Source organism: Sceloporus occidentalis, unplaced genomic scaffold (assembly GCF_023333645.1).
Source record: "Sceloporus occidentalis isolate IW3139 unplaced genomic scaffold, rSceOcc1.0.p SCAF_3, whole genome shotgun sequence".
In the NCBI taxonomy this organism is placed as follows: Eukaryota; Metazoa; Chordata; class Lepidosauria; order Squamata; family Phrynosomatidae; genus Sceloporus; species Sceloporus occidentalis.
The window spans coordinates 144,949,927-144,973,680 of record NW_028316983.1 but is presented as its reverse complement, the minus strand read 5'-3'; the positions used below and the strand labels follow the sequence as shown (position 1 = coordinate 144,973,680).

Here is a 23,754-nt window from a genome sequence, read left to right as displayed (position 1 = left end):
CCCATTAAAATATAACTGGATCTCCTCACATCATTTAATCCTTTGTTCCTGGGAGGTAGGCTACCTGTGCTGCCGAAATAATGGGGGGAAGAACATTATCACAGCTTCTGACGCCTAACCTATGCTCATACACACACACACACACACACACACACACACACACACACACACACACACCAAACTGATACTAATAGCCAATCAGGGCAAGAATCAGAAACTTCCAATCCTGGCCATCTCTGGATCCTGAACTAGCTGAATTCAGAAACTCACTCAAACGGGAGCCAGAGAAATCTACTCCATGTTTTATGTTGAACTGTTCCTCCTTCATCACATTTCTGTTCCTCTGGCACAGAGGGAAGGCAACCATCAGAGTAGGCGCCCCCACAATTGCCACAGTTGTGCACCAGCTGCAAAAAGCACTGAATGAAGTGAGCCAAGCTAAAACTGCCGCCGCCTGCTCAGAGAGCCCATAGCCAGTCTAGGCAGTTACAGCATGCAGCCAGCTCCTCTGACTGGACATTGAGCTTTATCATATTAGTGAGCTCCTGTGAGAAAAGGAGTTAAACATGATTTAAATTAAATTCTAATTTAAACAGAACTTGCAAACTTGGGAAGTATATCACACTGAATTGCTGCTAAAACAAAATAGCATGAAGTTAATCCAAAAGTGAAGTGGAGAAAACCAGCAGCTTTTTAAATTCAGTTTGTTCCAAACTTTAAAAGCTGCTGGTTTTCTCTGCTTTGTGTTCGGATTAACTTCACATTATTTCATGTTAACTGTGACATTGTGTGATAAACTTTGGGCATTTCCAGGTTATCTTTGCATTATATTGCATTTAACTCCTTTTCTCCTGCAGGATCTTGCTAGTGCGATAAATTATTCTGTTTTCTGCCACTTAGCAGAAGTACTTGGTTCTTCTTCCTCAATTGAACAAAGGCTTCCTATCCCAATCTGGATATGTCCATCCAGCCTGCATGCACCCTCCTGATTTTGGTTCCCTGTTCTATACAGACACCCTACACGCATGCACCTTATTCAGTGGGTTAGAGACCAGAGCACAACTTCTGCTTTTGGACAATGCCCAGGTTCCTAACCTGTCAAATGAACGGGGGCTTCCTGTATGACCAAAATTCATTATCATCTCATTATGAATATGTATGATGCTACAGACACACCATACCATCTCCTGCTCTTTATGGCAATGAATTGATATCATATTCGAATATAGTTCAGGGTCTTTGCCAGTTTGATGCTTCACTGGCTACCAGTTTGCTTCTGGGCATAATTTAAAGTGCTGACCTATAAAGCTCTATACAGCTTAGGTCCAGACTATCCCATGCAAACCTGTCGGAGCTCTAAGATTTCCAGGGGCAGGCTTTCTCTCAGTCTCATCACCATCACAGGCTCACTTTGGGAGGACACAAGAGAGAGCCCTCCTCTGGAACAGTCTTCCAAAATAGAGTAGGCTGGCCCTCTCCATGCTTTCTTTTTCCAAGCCGGCAAAGATCTTTTTGTTTAAATAGGCTTTTAATATATAAGCAGGGGAGCTTTATCATTACAATGTTTTATCTATCTTTTTAAACTTTGTATGTCTTTTAAATAATTTTATATGTGTTGATTTTAATTGGTTTTTTAAAATATTGTTCTGATTTTTTTTAAAAGTGACTCTTTCTGGGAGCAACCTTGGGTCCCACTTGGGAGAAAAGTGACATGTGAATGAAATACATGGATACATACATATATGCATACATACATAAAAATAAATTGTTTGACAGGCTTGCATCACAGTCAAAAATGACCAAGGCTCCAAAACACTCCAACTTGCCTGTGTAATCTCAAATTGGGTACTGTGTAATAACTAAAAAAATACATTATTGTTATTCAAACATTATGCCAATCACTAAAATGCCATTAATAAATTAAGTGACTGTTTCTAAACATAAAGGAAGATGATCTTGCAAATTAGCAGAGTGCATTTCATTGCATTTAGAAAATATGCATTAGTATGCATTGCATCTAGAACCTTACTTACCTATTTTAATAATTTAGAAGAGAAATTACTTGAAGCTTATCGATGTTCTGTGAAATACTGGGCTTTCTTAATGTTCATTATAACAAATCTAAAATATGAGTTGGAAGCTTGCCGCAGTCAGTTTACTTTTGAAGACATGGCTGACCTCATCCTCTGCTTATTACAAATGGTACATCCAGAAGGTTGTAAGAATTTTAAGAATGAAAGTTAACCTTTAATTCCAAGCTATCAGGGCAGAAATCACTTTCAATCTTTTATCACATATGGCTGTTTCTATTCATGGGTGGCACATGGACAGGGTAAGAAAGGTCCTTTACAATCTGGGGGCAAAACGACTTTCTACTCAGTCCACAAACCACCACTTCTTTTCTGCTTGCTTTTCCTTTGCCATTGACTTTAAAATAACAATAAAAGAATCTAAGTTGGAGTTCTGCTGTGGTAGTGCCACAAATGAAATCCACATTGACAGCATGACTGAATTACAGTATTGGGAATAATTAACATAATACCATTAATAATATTAATTAACAAGGATTATTAATTAATATTTATTATTAATGCTAATTAATATTATGCTAATTAATTAACCAGCAGTCATTTTCTTTATGGTTAAAAGCTGACCATTGTTGGTATCAGTGATGAATTAGTTGTAATCTTGTACCGAGTTCACATGTGTTGTCTTGTTTCTGCAGAATGTAATTGTAACCGTATTGGCTCAGTCCGAGATCGCTGTAATGAAAAAGGAAAGTGTGAGTGTAAGCAGGGAACAACAGGGCCTAAGTGTGATAAGTGTCTGCGGGGATATTACTGGCACAACCAGGGCTGTCAATGTAAGTAATTGCCCTACTTCTGCCCTCCCTTCCCCTGCCACTTGATGCCTGTACTTATCTGTGCCAGCATGTACAATGCTTAACAGCAATGCCACTTCTCTTCCTCCTAAAGCTTTCAAAACTCCTTTTTGCTTAAAGATTAAAGAGAGCATTCAGACATAGGCAGTCAAGTGGTGATGCAATCCATTTGCTTCAGTATGCTGTTTAGTGTTTGCTCCCCTTCTTTTTACTAATGGTTGGAGTTATCTTATAGCTCTGTAATATGTTATAATTTCTATCTCTGCATTGCCAGCTATAAAAGATGAAATTAGGTGGAGGTACCTACCACTGCTAGGGTTTCCAAACACATACTGAGACAATACCAAATTATGTATCCCAATTTCCTTCTGATTTCCATTTTCTGTCAATACGAGCTTATCACCAAGTGTGAGATAAGAAAAAGTTGGTTTAAATTCTATGAGACACATCTATATAGGTGATACCTCTCTGGTTTATTCTATGTGCTGATTGCTTTTACTTGTTAATTGCTTAAATTGAGCATCTTTTTAGCATGATACCCAGTGGTTGCCAAAAAAAATGTTACCTACCAATCTATCACCTAGTAGAGATGTGAAAAGAGGAAGGGAGAACAGAAGCTGAGCCAAGAGGTACTTCCACTATCATAACCATGGCTGAGGTATCACAAATACACTGGACTAAAATATCGTAGCCAGACAGGATTTTAATGAGCCCAGTGTTTTTGTATTGAAAGGCAGGCAGCAAAATCCAACAAACTCTTTAATTAAAAATTAGATGCAACAGTGGAATGTCAGGTAGGTAAAATGCAAATATCCAGTTAAATTTCATCTGCTTCTCTAAGCTTGCAGTGGAAAACTCTATGGCAGAATCAGCTATTTAGAACAAACAATCCATTAGACAAATTTTGCCTGGCTATCCATTAGTGAATTATCAACCAAAGTCTTTGATTTGCTTCCTGTTTGATACTGTTTGCTTAATGCTAGTGTATTCCCATTTGTGCATTGCTTGTAGTCTTTCTCCATGGTTATTGGTTATTGATTGTGCTGTCATCATGTGCATTTTGCTCTATATTTCTAGGAGGCATGCCAGCTCCATCTTCTGCTATTAGGATACACCCCAAAACTGCAATGGTGTATCAAAAGTCCTTGCCAATGCTAGCTCTGGAATATGTGAGGAGAGGGAAATTTGTGCAAGTCACCCTTAGTGTTCTTCCTTAAATGAAGAGTTATCTCAAGCTGCCATATGCCTAGGGAAAAGTACTGTAGGAGTTGTTGTTGAACTCTATAGAGCTGTGTGGTGAATAGCATAGTTGTGTGAGCTGTTATTTGAAAAGTCTTGAGTTCAAATCTAATTTCTGCTGTCAAGTCAAATGATAGCACTGTCTCACAATGGGGAGTGGGGGGCTTCTTATATATACATGTTTTCTTTTAGCAAATAATGCTAATGAAACTGTCCTGATTGTATTTATATAATTTTATTTTAATGCAAGGTTATTACATTGTTTTGATGAATAGATCTGTAAATCTCTTTGAGACAGTGTGACTACTGTGTGAATACTGCCCCTGCATCCCTAGTACAACCTAATACCACAAGCAAAATGCCACATTACATTATTTGACGTGAGGGCATGATCCCATGAAAATTAGAGCAGTTGTGCAAGGGACTGTTATTTTCTTCATGGAGTTCCTGATCTGTGCCCCTCAGTGGTGGCTGATAAGGAGGTGACTGTCTGGCCAGCAGGCAGAAAATACCTGAGGGGATGTTGAAGGGGATATCTTTCATCTGATCCATCCGGGTGGCTATAAGTGAGAGCTATCCATTGTTGTCAAACTTCATCCACCCTACCTTCATCTTCTGCTATTTGGTTTGGCAGGATAATTTAGAGCTAGGTTAACATCTGTTATGATGTTATCACAATTGGATTGGTTGTTTGGCATTTAGCTGTGTCTATTTAGGGCAGGGATAGAACCTGTGTGGCTATCTGCCTGCTTCAGTGATCCCTTTGAAAGACCTTGGGTGTGAAGATATTGCAAGGGGGCACTAGCGTGCAGCTCACTCCAGATGGCACAGGGAAACACACAATGGCAAATGTTCACAAGCCACCTGTCCGATGCCTTTCTACCATGGGTGGTCTGAAGATGTGGAGCCCACTGCTCAACAGACCTGTTGACTGATGGCATGGATGCATTGATCTATAAAGTACCAAGGCTCTTACAGGAGTGACCAGTAATATTGTGGCCATTTACCTAAAAAGAATATGTCCTGTATTCTTTGTATATGATTTGGCTTCTTGCGATCGTCTACTTTATTGCTGGCCTGGCAACTTGGAGAACAAAGAAGTTATAATTTGTATGTTGTTGTTGTTGTTGTTGTCGTCATTGTTGTTGTGTGCCTTCAAGTTGTTTATGACTTCTGATGAACCTATCATAGGGTTTTCTTGGTGAGATGTATTTAGAAGGGGTTTGCCTTTGCCTTCTTCTGAGGCTAAGAGAATGTGACTTGCCAAATGTCACTCAGTAGATTTCCATGGCCCAGTGAGGTTCTGAACCCTGGCCTCCAGAGTTGGTCATCGCTCAAACCACTACACTGTGCTGGTTGTATACCGTATGACCCCCATATCCATGGGGAATACATTCCCAGACTTACTGCAGATAGTGAAAATCATGGAGAAAAGCGAATCATATATTTCCACCAGACGTTGACCATTGACTCACACTGGACATGAGTAAGTGAAACTGCAGGTACCAGTCCTGCAGATAAGGGGACTGTATTTTTGAAAAGCAATTTTGGGGATTCATGGTGGTTGCTTTCATTTTGATTTACACAATCTTTGAAGCCTTAGTAGTAAAGCTGGAGGAAATTGCTGAATCTCCCCTAGAGTTCTCAATAGAACAGGATTGGTTTCCTAAAGTCACAGAGAGTTTCTGAACAGGAAATGTGGTGCCAGATACAACGCATAATGATCTAATGCATTATGTATCTTCTCTTATATGCACACAGTCTATTATGGGAAAGCTTGGTACAGTTGGCCCCAATGTAAGGCAAATTAAGGCAATTACTAAGCGTCAAATGTTGACAAGTGGTAGCAAGATATGGAAGGAAAAGTGGTGTGCCATGTATCCTGCTGCCTTCTGATACAGTGGAAGGTTGTCCCGTTATCAGTGTTGCAGAAAGATTCAGCTGCCAGTCCAGTCAGGTTTTGTATGTGGAAGAGTGAAGAATAAGTGAGTGATGCCATCTCATTCTTTTCTTCAGGAAATGAAATGCCTTCGGTTAGCCCTGATGTTTAATATGTCTTTTTATATCAATGAAGGCTCTCTGCATTCCTCCGTCATTTACACACATCTGATGTCACACAACTGAAAACTAAACTATGAGTTTTAAAGTATCAAACCATTTGCTGGGGATTTTCAGCATTTTAATTTGTTTTAATTCCAGTTCTTATTTTAAACAGATCAACCCTGGTATTGTTAAAGCTATAGCCCCTCTTTGAAAACAAACAGTTTAGCCTGTTGTGGGTCCTACAGTTTCAAAGGCAGCTGAGGAGTGATGACAGATACTGGTGGCCTACAATCTGAAGGGTATATTTGTATATATTGTATATATTTAATTGTGGAGCAGCTTCCAAATTAGCATAGCTTGTTTTGGACTCAACCCCAACTAGGCCTTCTGCTCGGTTTGTGGATTGTTCAGTGCTGGATTCCAGAATCTTTATAATAAAGACTTACTTTCATGTTCACTTCATCTATTTTTCAAGAAATTTATTATGCTAGTACAGAAAATTACAAGAACAGCAACATCTCTCTAATGTGTTATAAAGATTCCCTAAAGATTACTTGCATGAGCATGCAAAGCATACAGTCAGTATAAATCCCAGTGGCATAATCCCACTGTATCTAAACCATTAGAATTAAGAGTAAAACAAGTAGTACAGTATACAAAAACTTAACATGGGTTGAGTCTCCCTTATCTGGAATTCTGAAATCCAATATACTCCAAAAAGTAAAACTTTTTTCATGAGTGGTTGAGACAGAGACATTTTGGCTTTCTGATGGTTCAGTGTACACAAACTTTGTTTCATGCACAAAATTATTTTTAAAATATTGTATAAAATTACATTCAAGCTATCTGTATAAGGTGCATATGAAGCATAAATGGAATTTGTGTTTAGACTACACCAAAATATCTCATTATGTATGTACATGCAAATACAGAGATGTTGAAATCCAAAACACTTCTGGTGTCAAGCATTTCAGAAAAGTGAGACTTAACCTGTAAACAAAGAGCCAGAGAGATCGATGTTATTTAGGACCAATGGATAGGACATTTGCCTCCTTTCCGCAGATGGAGGCAAGACTCAACAACAGGGAAGTAATGGGGGAGGACAATGGGCGTCACATTCAGCTGGGGGTTGAATGCATACTGTACTCACTACAAGTACATTACTTATTTTGACCTACTATAATTTTAAATGTGCCCTTCTGTAATATATCCTGATGAAAAAAAGATAGTCCAGTGTAAGAGTCAATATTTCATATGACTATACATTCTGAATCTGCTGACAGATATGAGGTGACAACGTAAATCTTATTTGATGAAGATCCAGATTTTGCTTACTATTTCAATTTCATGCTAACGTTGTAGGATAGGGCAGCCCCATTCAGCCCTCATACTAAGACCTCATGCAATTTTGTCCTCAGCTTCTGTCACATAAAGTCAAGAGATCTTATTGATTTTCTGTGAGTGAGCTTTCAAGGAAAATTTCCAGTTAGGAAAAAAAATGAATGTAAGTTGTTATTCAAGGTCAGTTATGGAATTAATCTAACAAGGACTTGGAGAAATTGTACTGTGGGAGGTGGGAGCATTACGACTCCCTATCCTCTAGTCAGCCCACCCGAGAGATCTTAAATAATTAAGTAAATAAAAAAGAAGTGCTGGCCTGAGACTTGAGAGGTCAGTAGCCGATGTTGCCGTCCATGTTATTGAAGTGATCAATTCATTCTTCATTTTAATCAAACAAATTTTAATTGAGTTACTCAGGGTGCTGAACTCGATTCCTGAGTTCAGCACTTCGACATTCATGCTAAAATCCAGAACATATTCATTGCACCACTGTGTAGGAACTATCAATCACCACTCTGAGAGGAGCAAGTTTAAGATCCTATCTTAAATAATGCAACTCATTGAGTTGTCATGATCCTAACACTCGCTCTCAGTGCCACACCTTACAGGATTCTAGGCAAGGTAAAGTGGAGAGAAGCCACATAAGCTTTGCAATAGTGTCATAAAATGTAACCAGCAATAAATGTAAAAAAAAAATAATTCCTGTACAATTATCTTTCCTGTTACGACAGAAAAGCTCCTTATAAAGGCAGCATGTTTATACCAGAAACCTGCAGCTCACTGAAAAGATATATTGGTTGTGTTTTGCTTCCACAAAGTAGCAGAAGGTACTGCTGCGTTCCTACCCTTTCTGTGAAATTATGAAAACTGTAAAAAAAAATTACTACCCAGAATAAGAAATATGTTTTTAAAAGCCACATGTTAGCAAAGATCATAAAATGATAGCTGCCTTTTCACATTTGCATTTTATTGGTGTGTTAACTTGATTTTGTACTCCTAGACAGTAAACAGGATCTCAACAAACCTCAACTCAGCAAATAAATAAATTATATCTCTGTACATCAAGGGATAGTCTGGAGGGACTTCTTTGTTTGATACAAGGCTAAAGGAAACTATGGGGAAAGGCATCAGCACCATTTCACTTGGTCTAAAGTTTCATCTGGAGGGAACATGTTGGAGATTGCCACTTAAACCAAAATAAGTAACAGTTTCTGAGTTTTTCAGTTTTAGCACTGATACGTGCTATGTTCATGTGAAGTTTTCAACACATAATTTCCTACTCCACTCAAGCTCACGCTATTGCAATAAGCCACTTGATTCACTGGTGGGGAATATGTCACCCTCCAAGTCTTACAGGAATGCAGTACTATCCTTACAGCTCTTACTCTTAACTAGCTTCTTTGTTGTTTGCCCTATGAAGCTTATTCCATAGGGAGCTCTCCATGGTCCTAGATCTTCTGCTTTGCTTATATTGCTAGACCTGACTAGAATCTATCCAAATTCTCTCTCCTGGAAAGGAACAGGGAATTAAATGTGACATCAGAGAAAGGCACTGTGGGAATCAGCTCCTATTGATTTCCCACTGAAACACTGTACAAGTTCACACACCCATTTAAATAGATCACTGCCAACTCCACAGCATTGAGGTGCCAAGACTGCTTGAAACTGGGTGACAATGGCTACCACTAAGAAACAATGGTTTGCCCCAAAGGCCACTCCATCAGTGAGTATATCACTGGGTTGAAATTCATGCCTGGCATTTACTAGCTCAGTTCCATTAATCATGGCATGACAATCATTCTAGGTGACTCAGAAGCATGTACTGGCCTTAAAAGAGTATAAAATATGAAGGCATTTGTAGTCTAACCTGTACCATTTCATTCTCCATGTACAGCTGAGCTATCTATTGTTCACCAGTGTTTCAAATTACGCCCTTGTCCCATTGTGCATTACATTTTCCCATTATGCATTCCAAAAAAAGGATGAAGATTTTACTGATGTCAGTTCGATCCCAATTAAAGTAAATTGGGGAGACATGAAACTGGGATGCTGGGGATCTCAGTGACCCTATGGTGCATGTTCTCATTGAGCTACACAATAGCCACTTTATCTTGATGCAACAACTTTTTAAAAGACATTAACTATTCAGTGTGATTTCTTTTATTTCTTTTGATTCTTCTGATTGAAAGGTAAAGTGGATTTGTAAGGGACAAGGGTTCTGTAGAACCCCATGGGAATTGATGTCAAGGACCCAGATAATATGTATATTCATAATTGGTGTTTTCCCCCCAACCAGCCCCATGAACAGTAATTCTTAATATAATTGTGTGCTTTAATTAAACCGTAGTAATTGTTAAAGCCATCTCTTTTTTAGAGAAAAAAAACCATATTGCGGAATGGACTTCTGTTTCATTTAGCCAAATATGAACTAGATATTTTTATGAACACAAAAGATAGAATGTTTCTGCTGCTCGTTCTATCTGCTGTTGTTGCGACCCAAAACAGCAAGAATATTTTCATAAGGTGTCTGACACTTGTTGCAACACTCATTGTAGAACTGTGATGAGGTGCCAAGGCTGCTGCACTTGTGAAGCTGTATTTGTGAGTTTGTTAAGAAATGGATGTCCTTAAACCTTTCAAGTGAAGAAAAACCTAATAGGGTTATTATATACTGGCTTAATGTGAGCTTGAGCATGAAGTGGGTCACTAAGATGAGTTCATTAAGAGATACATCTGTCTGATCCAGCAAGGATACTCCTATTGAACTGAAGTGAATTATTAACTTCAGTTTGCTCTATCTCATCCTCTCTCCTGCTTTAGTGCAATCAGTTCAAGTGTAATGCTATGCCATGAATGAGGTAATAGGATACATTATACTGGAAATACATTAAATTGATAATTGTATGATCACAATATGAGTTTTGAGGTCTAGCCAAGAAGATATCCCAGACAATGGTTATGTTCAGACATTACTTTTTGAAGACAGATTGTCAACTTCCTTCAGCTATTTAGCTTGTTACATCAGGGATGAATCCAAGCTCATGTATGGCCTTCACTTTTCTTCTTCAGTTTCATTCAAACCAATTGCACCATGCTGAAGAAAGAGCAGTAGTTCAGCTATATAAAAGGTTCCATATTAAATCCATATCCATTTATAAAATCTTAGATCATAAAACCAGAGATAGGCCCTTCTCTGCTTGAAAACGTGATGGGTACTGTCAGTCAAAATACACACCATTAGGTTAACTTTTATTGATGTAGCATGTAAAGGGGGAGAGGGCTAGTTAAATACTCGCACCCACAGAGTTTCAGTCACATATGCAAGTTTATGTGCAAACTCCTTCTCATGTGTAGAGTTCCTCTCTGAAAATAACATAAGGGTGTCCACTGTTCAGGGGTCCATTGGTATGCAGTGGTCAAGGCCAGTGTTGTAGTCATCTCAACTTTGGGACAGCATCGTGTCATCAAAGAAACATCTCTTTGTACATATAGAGTGTGATCCTACATAGTTCAGTGTTGTGCATGCAGAACTCTGGTATAACCCATCACTCACCATCCCAAGATTCTGCAAGATTTCAACAGATGATGTTTTCAGATTGGGTCTCGCTATGGGGCATAGTTAGACATTTCTCAGATCCCTTGCACTCTCTGCCAACCACAAAATGGGTATGGGGGGGGGGGACCATGAGTCCTGGGGGGATTGGCCATTGTGTGTGTGGGGGCTTAGATCATTGTGAAAGATAGAAGAGTATACCAACCTCTACAGTGACCAAAAAAAGACAGACACGGGTACAAGATTAACTTCTGCTTGTGCATGTCACTAACAGAATGCCAACTATAATATGTAAAAGGGTGAGGGCATATTCCATGTAAGAATGAGCCCATAATATTCTAGACTGTTAGTATACTTTCTTTTTTTAGAGGGAAAAATCACAATCATTGATAGTCTTCTACCATATTACAAGTGGTTTGTCTTTCTCCAAACAAAACCTGCTTGGCAAACCCCAAAGTGCTGGTGATAAATCACATGGAAGAAGTGACAAAAGAACAATCTGAGACAACTGTTCACCACATTTTTGGTTTGTCAGCTCCTTTTGGCAAAATTACATGACAGCTCCTGGGAATTTGTAGCATACACTCATTAAGAAATGCATAAAAGTTAAACAAGTAGTCTATTTGTTTTTATTTTGTCAGTGTAATTTTTTAAGTTGTTAATACTTGATGCCTTGGTAATAAATATTTTAATACAAGAATACAGCAAGTGCTTAGACATTCCTCAGAATAAAAATGTAAAGTGAGCTTCCAAAGAAAGAAGCAGAAATGTCTATTAGGTGCGTGAAATAAAACATACCGCTTGATAGCAATTGCCACTTTAATCTATGTTTGAAGGCAAATTTACTGAAGAGAAAGCTTATAATGTCATTAATTGAAATGAATTATTCATTGCTTATTTGAGCAAATGCAAGCAGGGCTGGTGCTTATTGTGAAATGACAGGTGGGAAGGCATTATCATAGAGGTTATTCACCCACTGGAGCTGTTCCGTAGCTTAAGCTTTGCATGAACTGCTTGCTTCTCACTGTTGTAGAACAGGTAGGGAGAAAAAGGCAACAATGTCTAAAGCTGGTGCTGAGGCCTGTGAACAAATATTTGTAAGCTTGAGATAAATGAAGTCTTCAAGTGTATAAAATTACATTCAGGGTATGTGTATAAAGTGTATGTCAACATTAATGAATTTCATGTTTAAACTTGGGTCCCATCTCCAATATTCCAAAATCCAAAAAAATCCGAAATCCAAAACTCTTCTGGTCCCAAGCATTTTTGAAAAGGGGGATTCAATAGTAATAGCATTAATATTCCTATACCACTTAATAGTGAACTCAGCACTCTAAGCAGTTAACAATCTGTAAGCCAGTTGCCCCCCAACAAGCTGAGTATTCATTTTACCGGCCTACAAAAGGATGGAAGGCTGAGCCAACCTTGGAGCCCTGGGATTGAACTCACAATACTGGCTACAGTACTGGCTTTTAACCACTGCACCACCAGGCCTCCCTAAAGATTCAACCTGTAGCTGGTTATTTGAAAGCTGCATTTGAATTGCAGGTTTCTTTGCTTTTGCCAGAGCCTGACTATAGTTACCTCCCTCTTTGAACATTTTGTCCCCAGGCCTGATGAAGGATTTCACACCATCCTGGCAGAATTGGGAAATACTACTTTTTGGTCTAAATCTCACAGAATCCCTCAGCCAGTAAAAGCACTGGCAATGCTAAACAGCAGATTCTAAGAAACGGAAGTCCAAAAATGGTGGAGTACTCCTGGGAAAATTGTCCTCCAGGACCACAGTTACCAGCATGGCAACCTCTTTCAAACCCACATGCTGGTTCCACTAAACTGCTACCAAATAGATCCCATAAGCTTATTGGCTGCAGGCAACAGCAAAAACAAATGACAAAAAAGAACTGATGTAACTCTATAAAGTGTATTTTACAAAGAGGTAGAGCTTGTGATCTTAGTGCTAGGCCCCTAAAAGGAAATGGCATACCACACTTGTGTTTCAAGGAGAATGTTGGCACTGTCCCAAAGGTTTTTTTAAAAAATCCATTTAAGGTAGAAATGCTGAAAGCAAAAGTATTAAGCTGGGTCACTGCAGCTACCATTTTTTCCCACCCTAATGTCCTCTATCCTGTCACGGACTGCCCAGGCCCAACTTACGGGCACAGTCAGAGGACTCAGACTCTGAAGACATGAAGGAGGCTGAGACAGAGGCAGATCTGGGGCTGCCTGGATCAGCAATCTCAGAGGAGGCTCAGGACGCTGCTGAGGGAGAAACAATGGCGCGTTACAGACCGCCCAAAACGGGCGGTCTCGTGCCACTGCCGGTTGCTCTGTGAGGGAGCCGCAGCAGCCAAACCGTGTGGCTCCCTCGTGGAGCAAAAAGGAGCCCCAAAATGGCGCTTCTTCCTGCGCCCCGGAAGAGGCATCGCAAGGCGCGCACTTATGGCGCCATTTCCGGTGTGTGACATCCAGACGCTGCGCATCCATGACGTCAAAATGGTGGCGCCCATCTATATGCGACGGCGCCGCCATTTTGATGTAGTCGTTACGCACAAGGGGCAAGGCGCGTCAGGAAGCGCCACCCCTCGCGCGTAACGACGGCACCCCATAGGGCCCGTCCGAAATGCGGCAAACTCTATGGACTCTAGGCTGCAGGTGCTAGGACCTGTGGCAGGTCAAGGAGTCTTTGAGGCGTTCTTCCAGGCTAGAAACCAAGGGGAGAACTAATAGGTTTCAGCTGAGGGAAGCACAGGCACTTTAAAAGAACTCCAGCTGCAGAGGTTCTTTGCAGCGAACAACCAGTCTTGCTTTGCATTTCTGGGGCTAAAAGACAATTGAGGGGGAACTATACAGCTTCAGAGCCTGACATTTCTCCTTTCAGAGTCATGCCCTTTAATTAGTTTTGTTAAAAATTGAATTTCAAAAAATCTTTAATTGGTCTTATTCAGTCCTCCATGATGTACTCCAACTTCCCAGAAGATATCCCTCCGAGATAGCTGTCTCTTCCACTCTTCACTTCTTCCTTCCAGCTTCATCCCATTTTGTCCTCCTACATCCTTTTTCACCTCTTTTCTTAATGTCTTTGGCCCACCCACTACCAGTGCTCCTCTGCCTACCCAGTTCCACCATCAGAGTTGCTATTAAGCTACTACAGTAACGGCAGCAAGACATCTCCTGGACCAGTTACTACAAAAGGTTCTGTCTTCAACATAAAAACAAATCCCTCAATATGTATTGATCCCAAGTTGAAATGGGCTTCTCTAATTCCTTAACTTCTTTTGACAGGTGTTTAAATTTCTTCCTATCAGTTGAGAACCTCACTCAGGGAACATAATTATGTTATAATTATGTACAGTTATTCAGTTTGTTGTTTTCCTGGTTTGAAGCAAATAACATCTGATAGTGAAAATCTAAATGTGGGCTCTTTCACATGGAGGAACTTACCGTTGCTAAAATGCCAGCAAAACATTCCTGAAGTGCGAAGGTGGGATAGCCAGCCTTGTTTTTTAATTGCCATTGAGGTGTCCCACTTCTCTCCTGTTGTCAAAGTGTTCATGGAGCAGCCATTTCTTGAACAATGGACATTTTCATTATTCAAGAAATGGCTGCTCCGCAAACGCTTTGAGAATGAGAGAGAAGTGGAACGCCTCAATGACGATTAAGAAACACAACCAGCTATCCCACCTTCATGCTTCAGGAACGTTTTACCTCTGTGTGATAAGGGCCATAGTGCTATAATGTTAAAAAAAAAACTCCTATCTAGTCTGGTTGTGATTTAATTACTCAGTCTAACAAATCCACTTTAACAACACAGAAATAGATGACTGGTGCATTTAAACAGCAACAAAAACTTTTCTTTTATTTGGAATGTGAATTTTACAAAGGTAAATTCAGAGTGTTTGAAATTATAATATTTGCATTTCAGTAACAGAAGTAGATGCAAACTTTTAATATTTATGTGTTATAGCCTAATACTTTAATATAATTACTGGAGAAGGCCAAACATCGATGCTCAATCAGTGTTACTCTGGGTTGTTAAAGGAAAAAATATTATGAATATTTTGGATCATACTGAAGGCTCTTTCACTGAAGACATAAGAAAATGTGTAAATCTTTAGTATCATACCATATTTTAAAGAGCAATGAGCGGGAGACATTTCCAATAAAGCGATTTACTTTCATCATATATTTTACAGTCCTGGAGTGGTAGCTCAGCAATAAATTGTCTGCATTTACCCTCCTATGAAGCAGATATATATATATATATATATATATATATATATATATATATATGGGATATCAGCAACATTATGCTTGTAAATCTGCCCTCACCTGTTAGCCTGGTTAATAGAAATGATATTATAATTTTCTTCAACTTCATAACATCCACAGAATTTTTTTTTAATTCTTCAAGGTTTGTTAGTCCAAGTTTTGCTCAATTTTTCATATCATTATAAAGCTGTGAGAAGTTACCTCTGCCAGTTGTATTGGGAAACACAGAGCATGTAGTCCCTCAACTAATTTTTAAGGGCTCCAAAATTGTAATAAAATGGAGGTTTATACATCTGAAAGTTTATTCTAGAGAAAAGCCATAATCCTGAACATACTTGCCTGGAAGTAAACAACTATTGCATATTATTGTAGTAAGATAGAGCTCACTTTCCTCTAATGTCTTCCCATAATACCATAGAAACATTTCAAATACTAGATTTGTATGATCACATGGCTCTTCCCACTTAGTTATTTCAGAACTGAGAGTGTGGACTGGACATCCACCACTGGTTCTGCCTCTATGTTTTTGGGTTCGTAATGGCAATGTGGCAATTTGGGATATTTTAAAAATTTATTTATGTTGCTCAATATATGTTATTGTCTGGAAAGCAAAGACAAGGATAGTTACTTAGTGAACAAACCTGTCTTTGGTTGCAAAATACATCTCTGTTGAGGAAACATATCTTGTCTTCACACATCTGACTGGCTTAAATCAAACTGTTGTTGCCAACTAGAGTACATCTAATGAATCAATGGTGCTTTCATCACATTTGACTTATCATTCAGCAGTTGCTTCAGTGCATCTGCTGTAAATACCAATGCTGGAACTAACAATTGGACTTAGGCCACTAAAACCCATACAGTGATTTGTGGTACTTATACCAAGAAGATTATCGCACTGCGTTCTGAGAACGTTCTCATCACGTGATGAGAACGGAACGCATTTGAGTATACCGCACGTATGTGTTCCAATCGGGTTCTCAGAACGTTTAAATGTGTTCCAAATGTGTTCCAGGAGGGTACAGATATGAATGTGTTCCCAGAGAGCTGAAACGTGATGAGAACGTTCCAACAGAGGTGTGTGCGGTATTCTTATCTGTTCTCAAATCCGTTCTCTCATTCCTCCGTCTCCTGATTGGCTGAAAGAATGACAGGCAGGGAGGGAGGCAGGCAGGCGAGCGACTGCAGTGAGGGAAGGTGTGTGTGTGTGAGGGGGGAAAGAAGGAGGGAAGGAAGGGAGGAAGGTTGGGACAAGTGAGAGAAGAGGAAAGAAGGGAAAGAGAGAGAAAGAGAGAGGGAAACAGGGGGGCCAGAGCAGAGAGCAAGAGGGAGAGGGTCTGGCTGCTTCTGCGGGGGCCTCTAGTGTCATGTCCAGCGGGGCTCCTGTGCTGGCAGCCTGCAGGAGGCAAGGATGGCAGGGATGCCCAGGACCTTCTCCTCCTTCCCTCCAGGAAGGAAACCACAAAAGCTCCTCTGTTTGGAGCAACACACAAAAGCAAGCAAACAACTCCCAGAATTCCATAGCAAAGAGCCAGACAAGAATTAAAGCGGGGAGGTAAGCTCACAGGCCCCACCTGGAATATTGTGTCCAGTTCTAGGCACCACAATTCAAAAAGGAGCGTGTCCAAAGGAGGGCGACTAAAATGGTGAAAGGTCTGGAAACCATGCCCTACAAGGAACGACTTAGGGAGCTGGGGATGTTTAGCCTGGAGAAGAGAAGATTAAGAGGTGATATGATAGCCCTGTTTAAATATTTGAAGGGATGTCACATTGATGAGGGAGCAAGCTTGTTTTCTGCTGCTCCAGAGACTAGGACCCGGAGCAATGGATGCAAGCTCCAGGAAAAGAGATCCCACTTCAATATTAGGAGGAACTTCCTGAGAGTAAGGGCTGTTCGACAGTGGAACACACTCTTTCCTCAGAGTGTAGTGGAGTCTCCTTCCTTGGAGGTCTTTAAGCAGAGGCTGGATGGCCATCTGTTGGGGATGCTTTGATTGTGATTTCCTGCATGGCAGAATGGGGTTGGACTGGATGGCCCTTGTGGTCTCTTCCAACTCTATGATTCTATGATTCTATGAAGGCACACATTACATGCGCACACACACAGGAGGCAAAAGGCTGACAAGCAGCCAAAATGGGGAACTGGGATGACAGCAGAGGACTCTTCTTTTCTAACCGGTTTAAAGAGCTGCTATGGCTGCTGGGGCTCTGCCCTTGGCCCAGTCCCCTTCCTGGCAACTTGCTTTCCTTCGGCTTGAAGAGACCTGCATGGAGCTCCTCCTTCTTCCCAGCCTTGCAAAGGAGGTTTGGGATGTAACTTGCAAGGCTCATCTCTCCCCATTTCTCTTTCTCCCTGCCTTCCTCCCGATCCCTCCTTCTTCCCTCCCTTCCCTCCCTCCTCCTTTCCCCCCTCTCTCTCTCACACACACCCCTTCCCTCACTGCAGTCGCTCGCCTGCCTGCTTCCCTGCCTCCCTGCCTGTCATTCTTTCAGCCAATCAGGAGACGGAGGCGGCCTTGGTGGAATATGTTCTCGGAACGGTTTCAGGAATCGCTGTGCGGTAAAATGCAGTTCTGATCACGTTCTGATCACGTTCTAGTTTACTAATGCAGTAATATCTGTTCCAGGAACGTTCTCATCACGTGATGATACGGAACGTTCTCAGAACGCAGTGCGATAATCTCTCAAGTGTTGTGGCCTATGGCTCACCTCCTGAGATTGAAAACATTACTTTTTTCACCTCACAATTGCCATGGTGGCAGGCATTCTGGGAGATGCATCTTTAAAAAATCATTTTTCCAAACTATGCATCTGACCATAGGATAGAACCATAAGGGCAAGTAGAGAATCTCATATTTCTTTAGCTGGGAACAAAATGTAGACAGCCTTGCCTGGTATAGGCAGGGCTTGTGGCAGAGAGAGAGATGAAGGGCTTATTTTATGATTGCTTTTCTTTTTGTTTTTCTAAGAAGTCTAGCAATGTGACAACTGGCACTCTTTTTGCTCTTGCTATTAAAATGCATGCCTTCTGCATGCACACCTCACAGAGAGATCTATTTATAACAATAGTCATTCAGTGCATAGAGCTTGAGATAATGATTTTCTTAGGTTCTTATTATAAAAGATCTCAAAAACAGAGGGGCAATTTACCATTTCTGGTTGGAATTGCTGCATAAATATCTGAACAAATTTTAGGACAGGTTTTATCACTGGGCAGTGAGAGTCCTAATGAAGTGTGGAAAGCAGTGGGAAGATTTGCGGGGCAGAGCTGTATATGCTGCTCAGTTGCTAGTCTGTAAAAGTAAGATTTAGTCATCAGACCAGATAGATTCTGTAGGAAGCTGCCATCATGATCTTGATTCCAACGACAGTGTCCCAAACCTCCCTTTTCAAGAGGTTAGCTGGATCCTGATCCCAAGTAATACTACCATTACATATAATACATACATTTCACTACCCTTGTATCTTGATCTGAAATTATATCTGGCCTGGTTGCTGCTGTACAATTGAATTGGCTTTCCTGTGCTTGGAGTGAGACTAGGCTTGCCATATCCCGCCTGGGGGCGGGACTTTCCCAGTTTGGGGCAGGTCCGCACAGTCCCGCCCCGGTTTGGCCCCGCCCCCGGGATTCCCCCCCCCAGCGAGGCCCTGGAGGCGGCTCCGCAATCGTGGAGTCTTCCAAAGCTTCGCTGGGGCTTGGGAGACGCTGTCTCCCAGGCCCCAGGGAGGCCCTGGAAGCGGCTCGGCGATCGCGGAGTCCTCCAAGGCCTCGCTGGAGCTTGGGAGACGCTGTCTCCCAGGCCCCAGGGAGGCCTGGAAGCGGCTCCGCGATCGTGGAGTCCTCCAAGGCCTCACTGGGGCTTGGGAGACGCTGTCGCCCCGGCCCCAGGGAGGCCTTGGACAAAGTTTTAAAATGTAGGACTTTTTTTTTTAATTTCCTGGCCAGGAAATTAAAAAAAAAGGTCCTACATTTTAAAACCTTGTCCTACATTTTTCCCGGTTTGGAGGTCCTCGGGGATGGCAACCCTAAGTGAGACTCGATGAACATCTTGCCTTTAAGTACTATATGTGGTGTTCTTGTTTTAGTACATAAATGCAATTTCTTCAATTTGAAGCAAATTTACCTTACAGAATAAGTTCATTTTCAAAAGTATACAGAACCACATAATTACTGCATCATATAAAGGTAAAGGTATTCCCCACTGACAAGGTTGTCAAGTCGTGTCCAACCACCGTGCTCATCTCCATTACTAAGCCAAAGAGCCAGCATTGACAGAGACTAGCTTCCCACAGGAGTGGTAGCTATCTACTTGCATTTGTATGCTTTCAAACTGCTAAGTTGGCAGAAGCTGGAACTAGTGACAGAAGCTGACCCCATCATGTGGCATCCAGCAGAACCTGCTGTTCTTGCAATCAACAGAGTTGGCATGTTAACCATTTGAGCCACCACATCCCTACTGCATTATATACATGTGTTGTATTTTTTCCTATAGGGTTAATGCTGTGTTTGCTCATTTATACGTTATTTGATGCCTCCATATTTCACACGTTTGATTCTTAGTCCAGTTGATATGATGGAGGGCAAATAATAAACTGTCAAATTCTGGTGCTTTATCAGACCTCACAAAGGTTATGAGATGCAATTTATGTATTTGCTGAAGCATTCAAATGCACTGAGTATAATATGCAAATTTTAAGTGGAAAATTTGTTTCATCTCTAAATATAATCAGAGCCTGCTTGATGGAATCACTGGGTAATTGATCTTTTCCAAGAATGCTGGTTCACAGGAAGCAAAACCTGATGAATTCACCTCTTAAAATACATCCCTACCAAAAATCAGAGAGGAAAATTTAGAATCCTTCAAGTCTCTGTTCTCTTGCTCCTAAAATAACTTCCAGTAATTAATCAGACAAATTAATATATTAATTAATGAATCAGTAAGAGAAACGTACACACATATGCTGCTATTTTAGGAGGTGCTTTACTTGAGCCATTAACAATTGTGAACGGCACAAGTGAGTTTCCCACATTACCTGTATCATTCTCTAATCCACTTCCTCACAAGGAATCAAAGAGCAACTGAGGATGTGTCTGCACTGCAGAAATAATGCAGCTTGACACCGCTTTAATTACCATGACAGTGCTATAGAATTTTGGGATTTGTAGTTTTGTAAGATATTTAGCCGTCTCTGTCAGAGAGCCTTGATGCCACAGCAAACTGAAGATCCAAAGATTACATAGCACTGATCCATGGCAGTTAAAGTAGTATCAAACTGCTTTATTTATGCAGTGCAGTTTCAGCCTGAATCTTTCTTCCACATTGGTAAGTGGGACACAAACGTAAGTGGCACCAGAGACAGAAAGTTAATTTAAGGGGCACAGGGCAGGTTGTGTTGAACATACTGCTCTGTCTTCAAGCATCTCACTTGGCATCTTTTTTTGTGCAATGACTATCTCACTGCATCAAATGGTAAGGCATAACTATTTTGACATTTTTTCTGTAGCTATTCCATATAATTGGTGCTGTTGGCAAGGGACAGGAAAAATGTAAAACAACATGCCATAAGTCAGTTCTGCTAAATGTTATTGCCAGAGGAGCCGTGCATGAAACACCATTCTTAGAGTAGTCCTGTATAGTCACACTTTCTATTTCTTCTGATCTAAAACATTCACTAATGGGTGGGGGTATTCTTTGCTGCTGGCATGGTAGTTATGATCTTAAAATCTCTATTTTCGGTAATTTAAAGTTTGGCCATTACATAATTTCAAGCTAAAAATAGCTGTTTGTGCAGATCTTCAAAACAATGATGTCATTTTTCAAAGCCAAAGCAGCATAAAAATAGAATCAACTTTCAGTGGTAGGTTCTTGGAAGAGGGTTAGTATACACATAGCTGAAGAGAAGCAGTAATTAAAGTTTTTAATTGCCAATAATAACCCAGACAGGAATCTAATATCTTTCTCATTGTGTGCAATACAAATCCAGAGGATTCTCCTTCAGTTACCCAAATGTGGAATAATTCTGTCCAAAGGATTTCCAGAAGCATTTTGCCATGCACAGCAGGTGTCTCGCATGAAAATTTACATAACAGACCCAAGTATTCCTTTTGATCCATTCTAATCTACTTATTAACATGTGTAAGCTTATGATTTCCCCCCTAACAAATACTGGAGTATACATATAGAGCTCAACCAGAACAAATTTCTCCTTTAAGGCAGGCATAGGACTTTCAAATGAGGTATTCTACAGAATGCTTTTCTATACCAACAACACATTTGTATGACTGCAATCCTGAATCGGCTCCATCTTTTCAGACATCCAGAGAATGCTTTGGGTGCACTTATGATGCTTTGGGGCTGGGTGAAAACATTTTGCTTTCTAAGGTAGAATAGCAAATATTGACCCATGTGCCAAAGTCGTCTAGAACTCAAAGCCAACTAAGCTGTCATGGCACATAACGCGGAAAATATAAGAAGCATATTTCTGTAATAATAATAATAATAACAGAACTATTGTCCTGTCAGTAACAAGTAACAAATAAAATAACATTTTGCTGCCTTTTCATGACATTCAAAATTTGCTGCATACTCAGCTATAATGGTAGACTACTAGCCTGCTCATGTGGGATACTTTTACTATAAGGAGGAGGCCAGCTTTCATATCCTGGACTATATTGCATGATTATATGCTACTACAGGCAATTTTTGGAGAGCTACTCTGAACAAGCCCCATTGGAATGAGAGAAGGAGGGAGTTACTGCTATTTTATGGATAACAGGGAGATGTATTCCATTTTTTCAAAGCATAGTGCTGCTCATGAGACTGAGGGAAAGTAATCATCTTACAAATGAAACCTCTGAGGAGAAAATAATTGCTGAGAACAGCAAAAGCTGTCTGTTTATATCAAATATTCAAGTCTGTCACTTTATTCTGAATTATAAATCAGACACTACCCTGGGGACCTCACAAAATAATTTGTCGGTTTTCTAATCAAAAAGCCACCCCATCCACATGTGAGAAACTTTGGTATATATGAGGAGATGTTTCTCGTTTGGCCAGAGCCAAAAGCATTAACAGTTTGTTGTGAAAAGTATTTTCTGTGTCAAGTTGTTGCTTTTTCAAAGTTTCTTTACATTGGGTTGAGAAATGATTTCATATGCCTCCTTGCTCTGATTCCAATAGTCTATACTTGCTTTCACTGATCTTCTCATACAGCCATATTTATGGGTATAACGTCATTGTATGAACCCTGATTTTGTGGAATAACTTAAGTGGCTTTTTCTGGAAGAGAAAACCAGTAACAGATACAAAAGCAGCAGCAGTTGGGGGAACTGTAATGTCCCACAGGTTTTTTGAAAGATTAATATTTACAAAGAGAGCTTCCCATATGTACCACTGGAAAAGAGCCTATGCCCATATCCTTGAATGAAAAATTAACGTCACTTAATATGTAGTATATAAAATACTGTAGGGTTGACAATTGCCATTATTTTCCTAACTAAAGACAGGTTAAACCTCCTTCATCCAGAATTCCAAAATCCAAAATATTCCAATCCAAAAATGTCCACATGACAGCTGAGACAGAGATAGTGATACCTTTACTTCCTGATGGTTCGATGTATGCAAACTTTGTTTGAATGCAAAAAAAAAGTCTTAAAACACTGTATACAGAATTACCTTTAGGCTATGTGTATAAAATGTATACAAAACAAATGAATTTCATGTTTAGACCTGAGTCCCATCTCCAAAATATCTCAGTATGTGTATGTAAATATTCCAAAATCTAAATTCCTGTCAGGTAGTTGTTTCTTGATCACCTGGGGAATAGACCCCCATCAATGGCATCAGTGGCAGCGACAGCTGTTCTGCAAGTGGCGATGGGAAGGATTGGGATAGGATTCCCAGAAGCAGGGAACCACGGAGCACTATCCAAAAAGGGACTTGTTCTCATGGAAGTCAATAGCTCTGCTCCCCCAAAATTTTGAGATCACAAATCATTGTCCAACACCGGATATGTTATAAGGGAAATCAATGACCCTGCTGCCTTTCAACCCCTTTCACCTCTAAAATTCTCAGATGCTATGATTCTAATATACCCTGAGAATATTATGATGGGATCTGAAATGAACTGGGAAGTAGAAAAGAGGGGAGGGGATTTGATGTCCAGCAGAGACAGCCTTGGAGTGTGGCAAAGGCATCACAGTGCCAAAGCTGGAAAGGGTGGTTTGGGGCTATTGGTAAGAAAGGAGACAGAGAAGAAAAAGAAGACAAGGGGGGCAGTCAGGTGGTGGCAGAGAACTGTGTCGCGTGTAAACGTCCCAGTTAACTATGAATAAGTTAGTGTTAGTTGGTATCAGTGCTGAAGAGTGATGGCAGACTCTTGGCTTACTTGCTTACTAGTCCACCTGCCTTTCTTTCTTTCTTTC

The 23,754-nt window shown here is 40.4% G+C and overlaps 1 protein-coding gene across 6 annotated transcripts in view; it reads left to right on the top strand.

Moving 5' to 3' along the window:
• NTNG1 (netrin G1) overlaps window positions 1–23,754 on the top strand; it is a 300,251-nt gene that overhangs the window by 260,602 nt on the left and 15,895 nt on the right. For 3 of the 6 annotated variants that reach the window (XM_089516560.1, XM_089516558.1, XM_089516557.1), the window contains one exon: window positions 2,726–2,863. The exons of the other annotated variants lie outside the window; for them this stretch is intronic. In XM_089516560.1, the coding sequence (XP_089372686.1) occupies window positions 2,726–2,863 (138 nt within the window). The remainder of the gene's footprint in view (window positions 1–2,725; window positions 2,864–23,754) is intronic. 6 annotated transcript variants of the gene reach the window in all.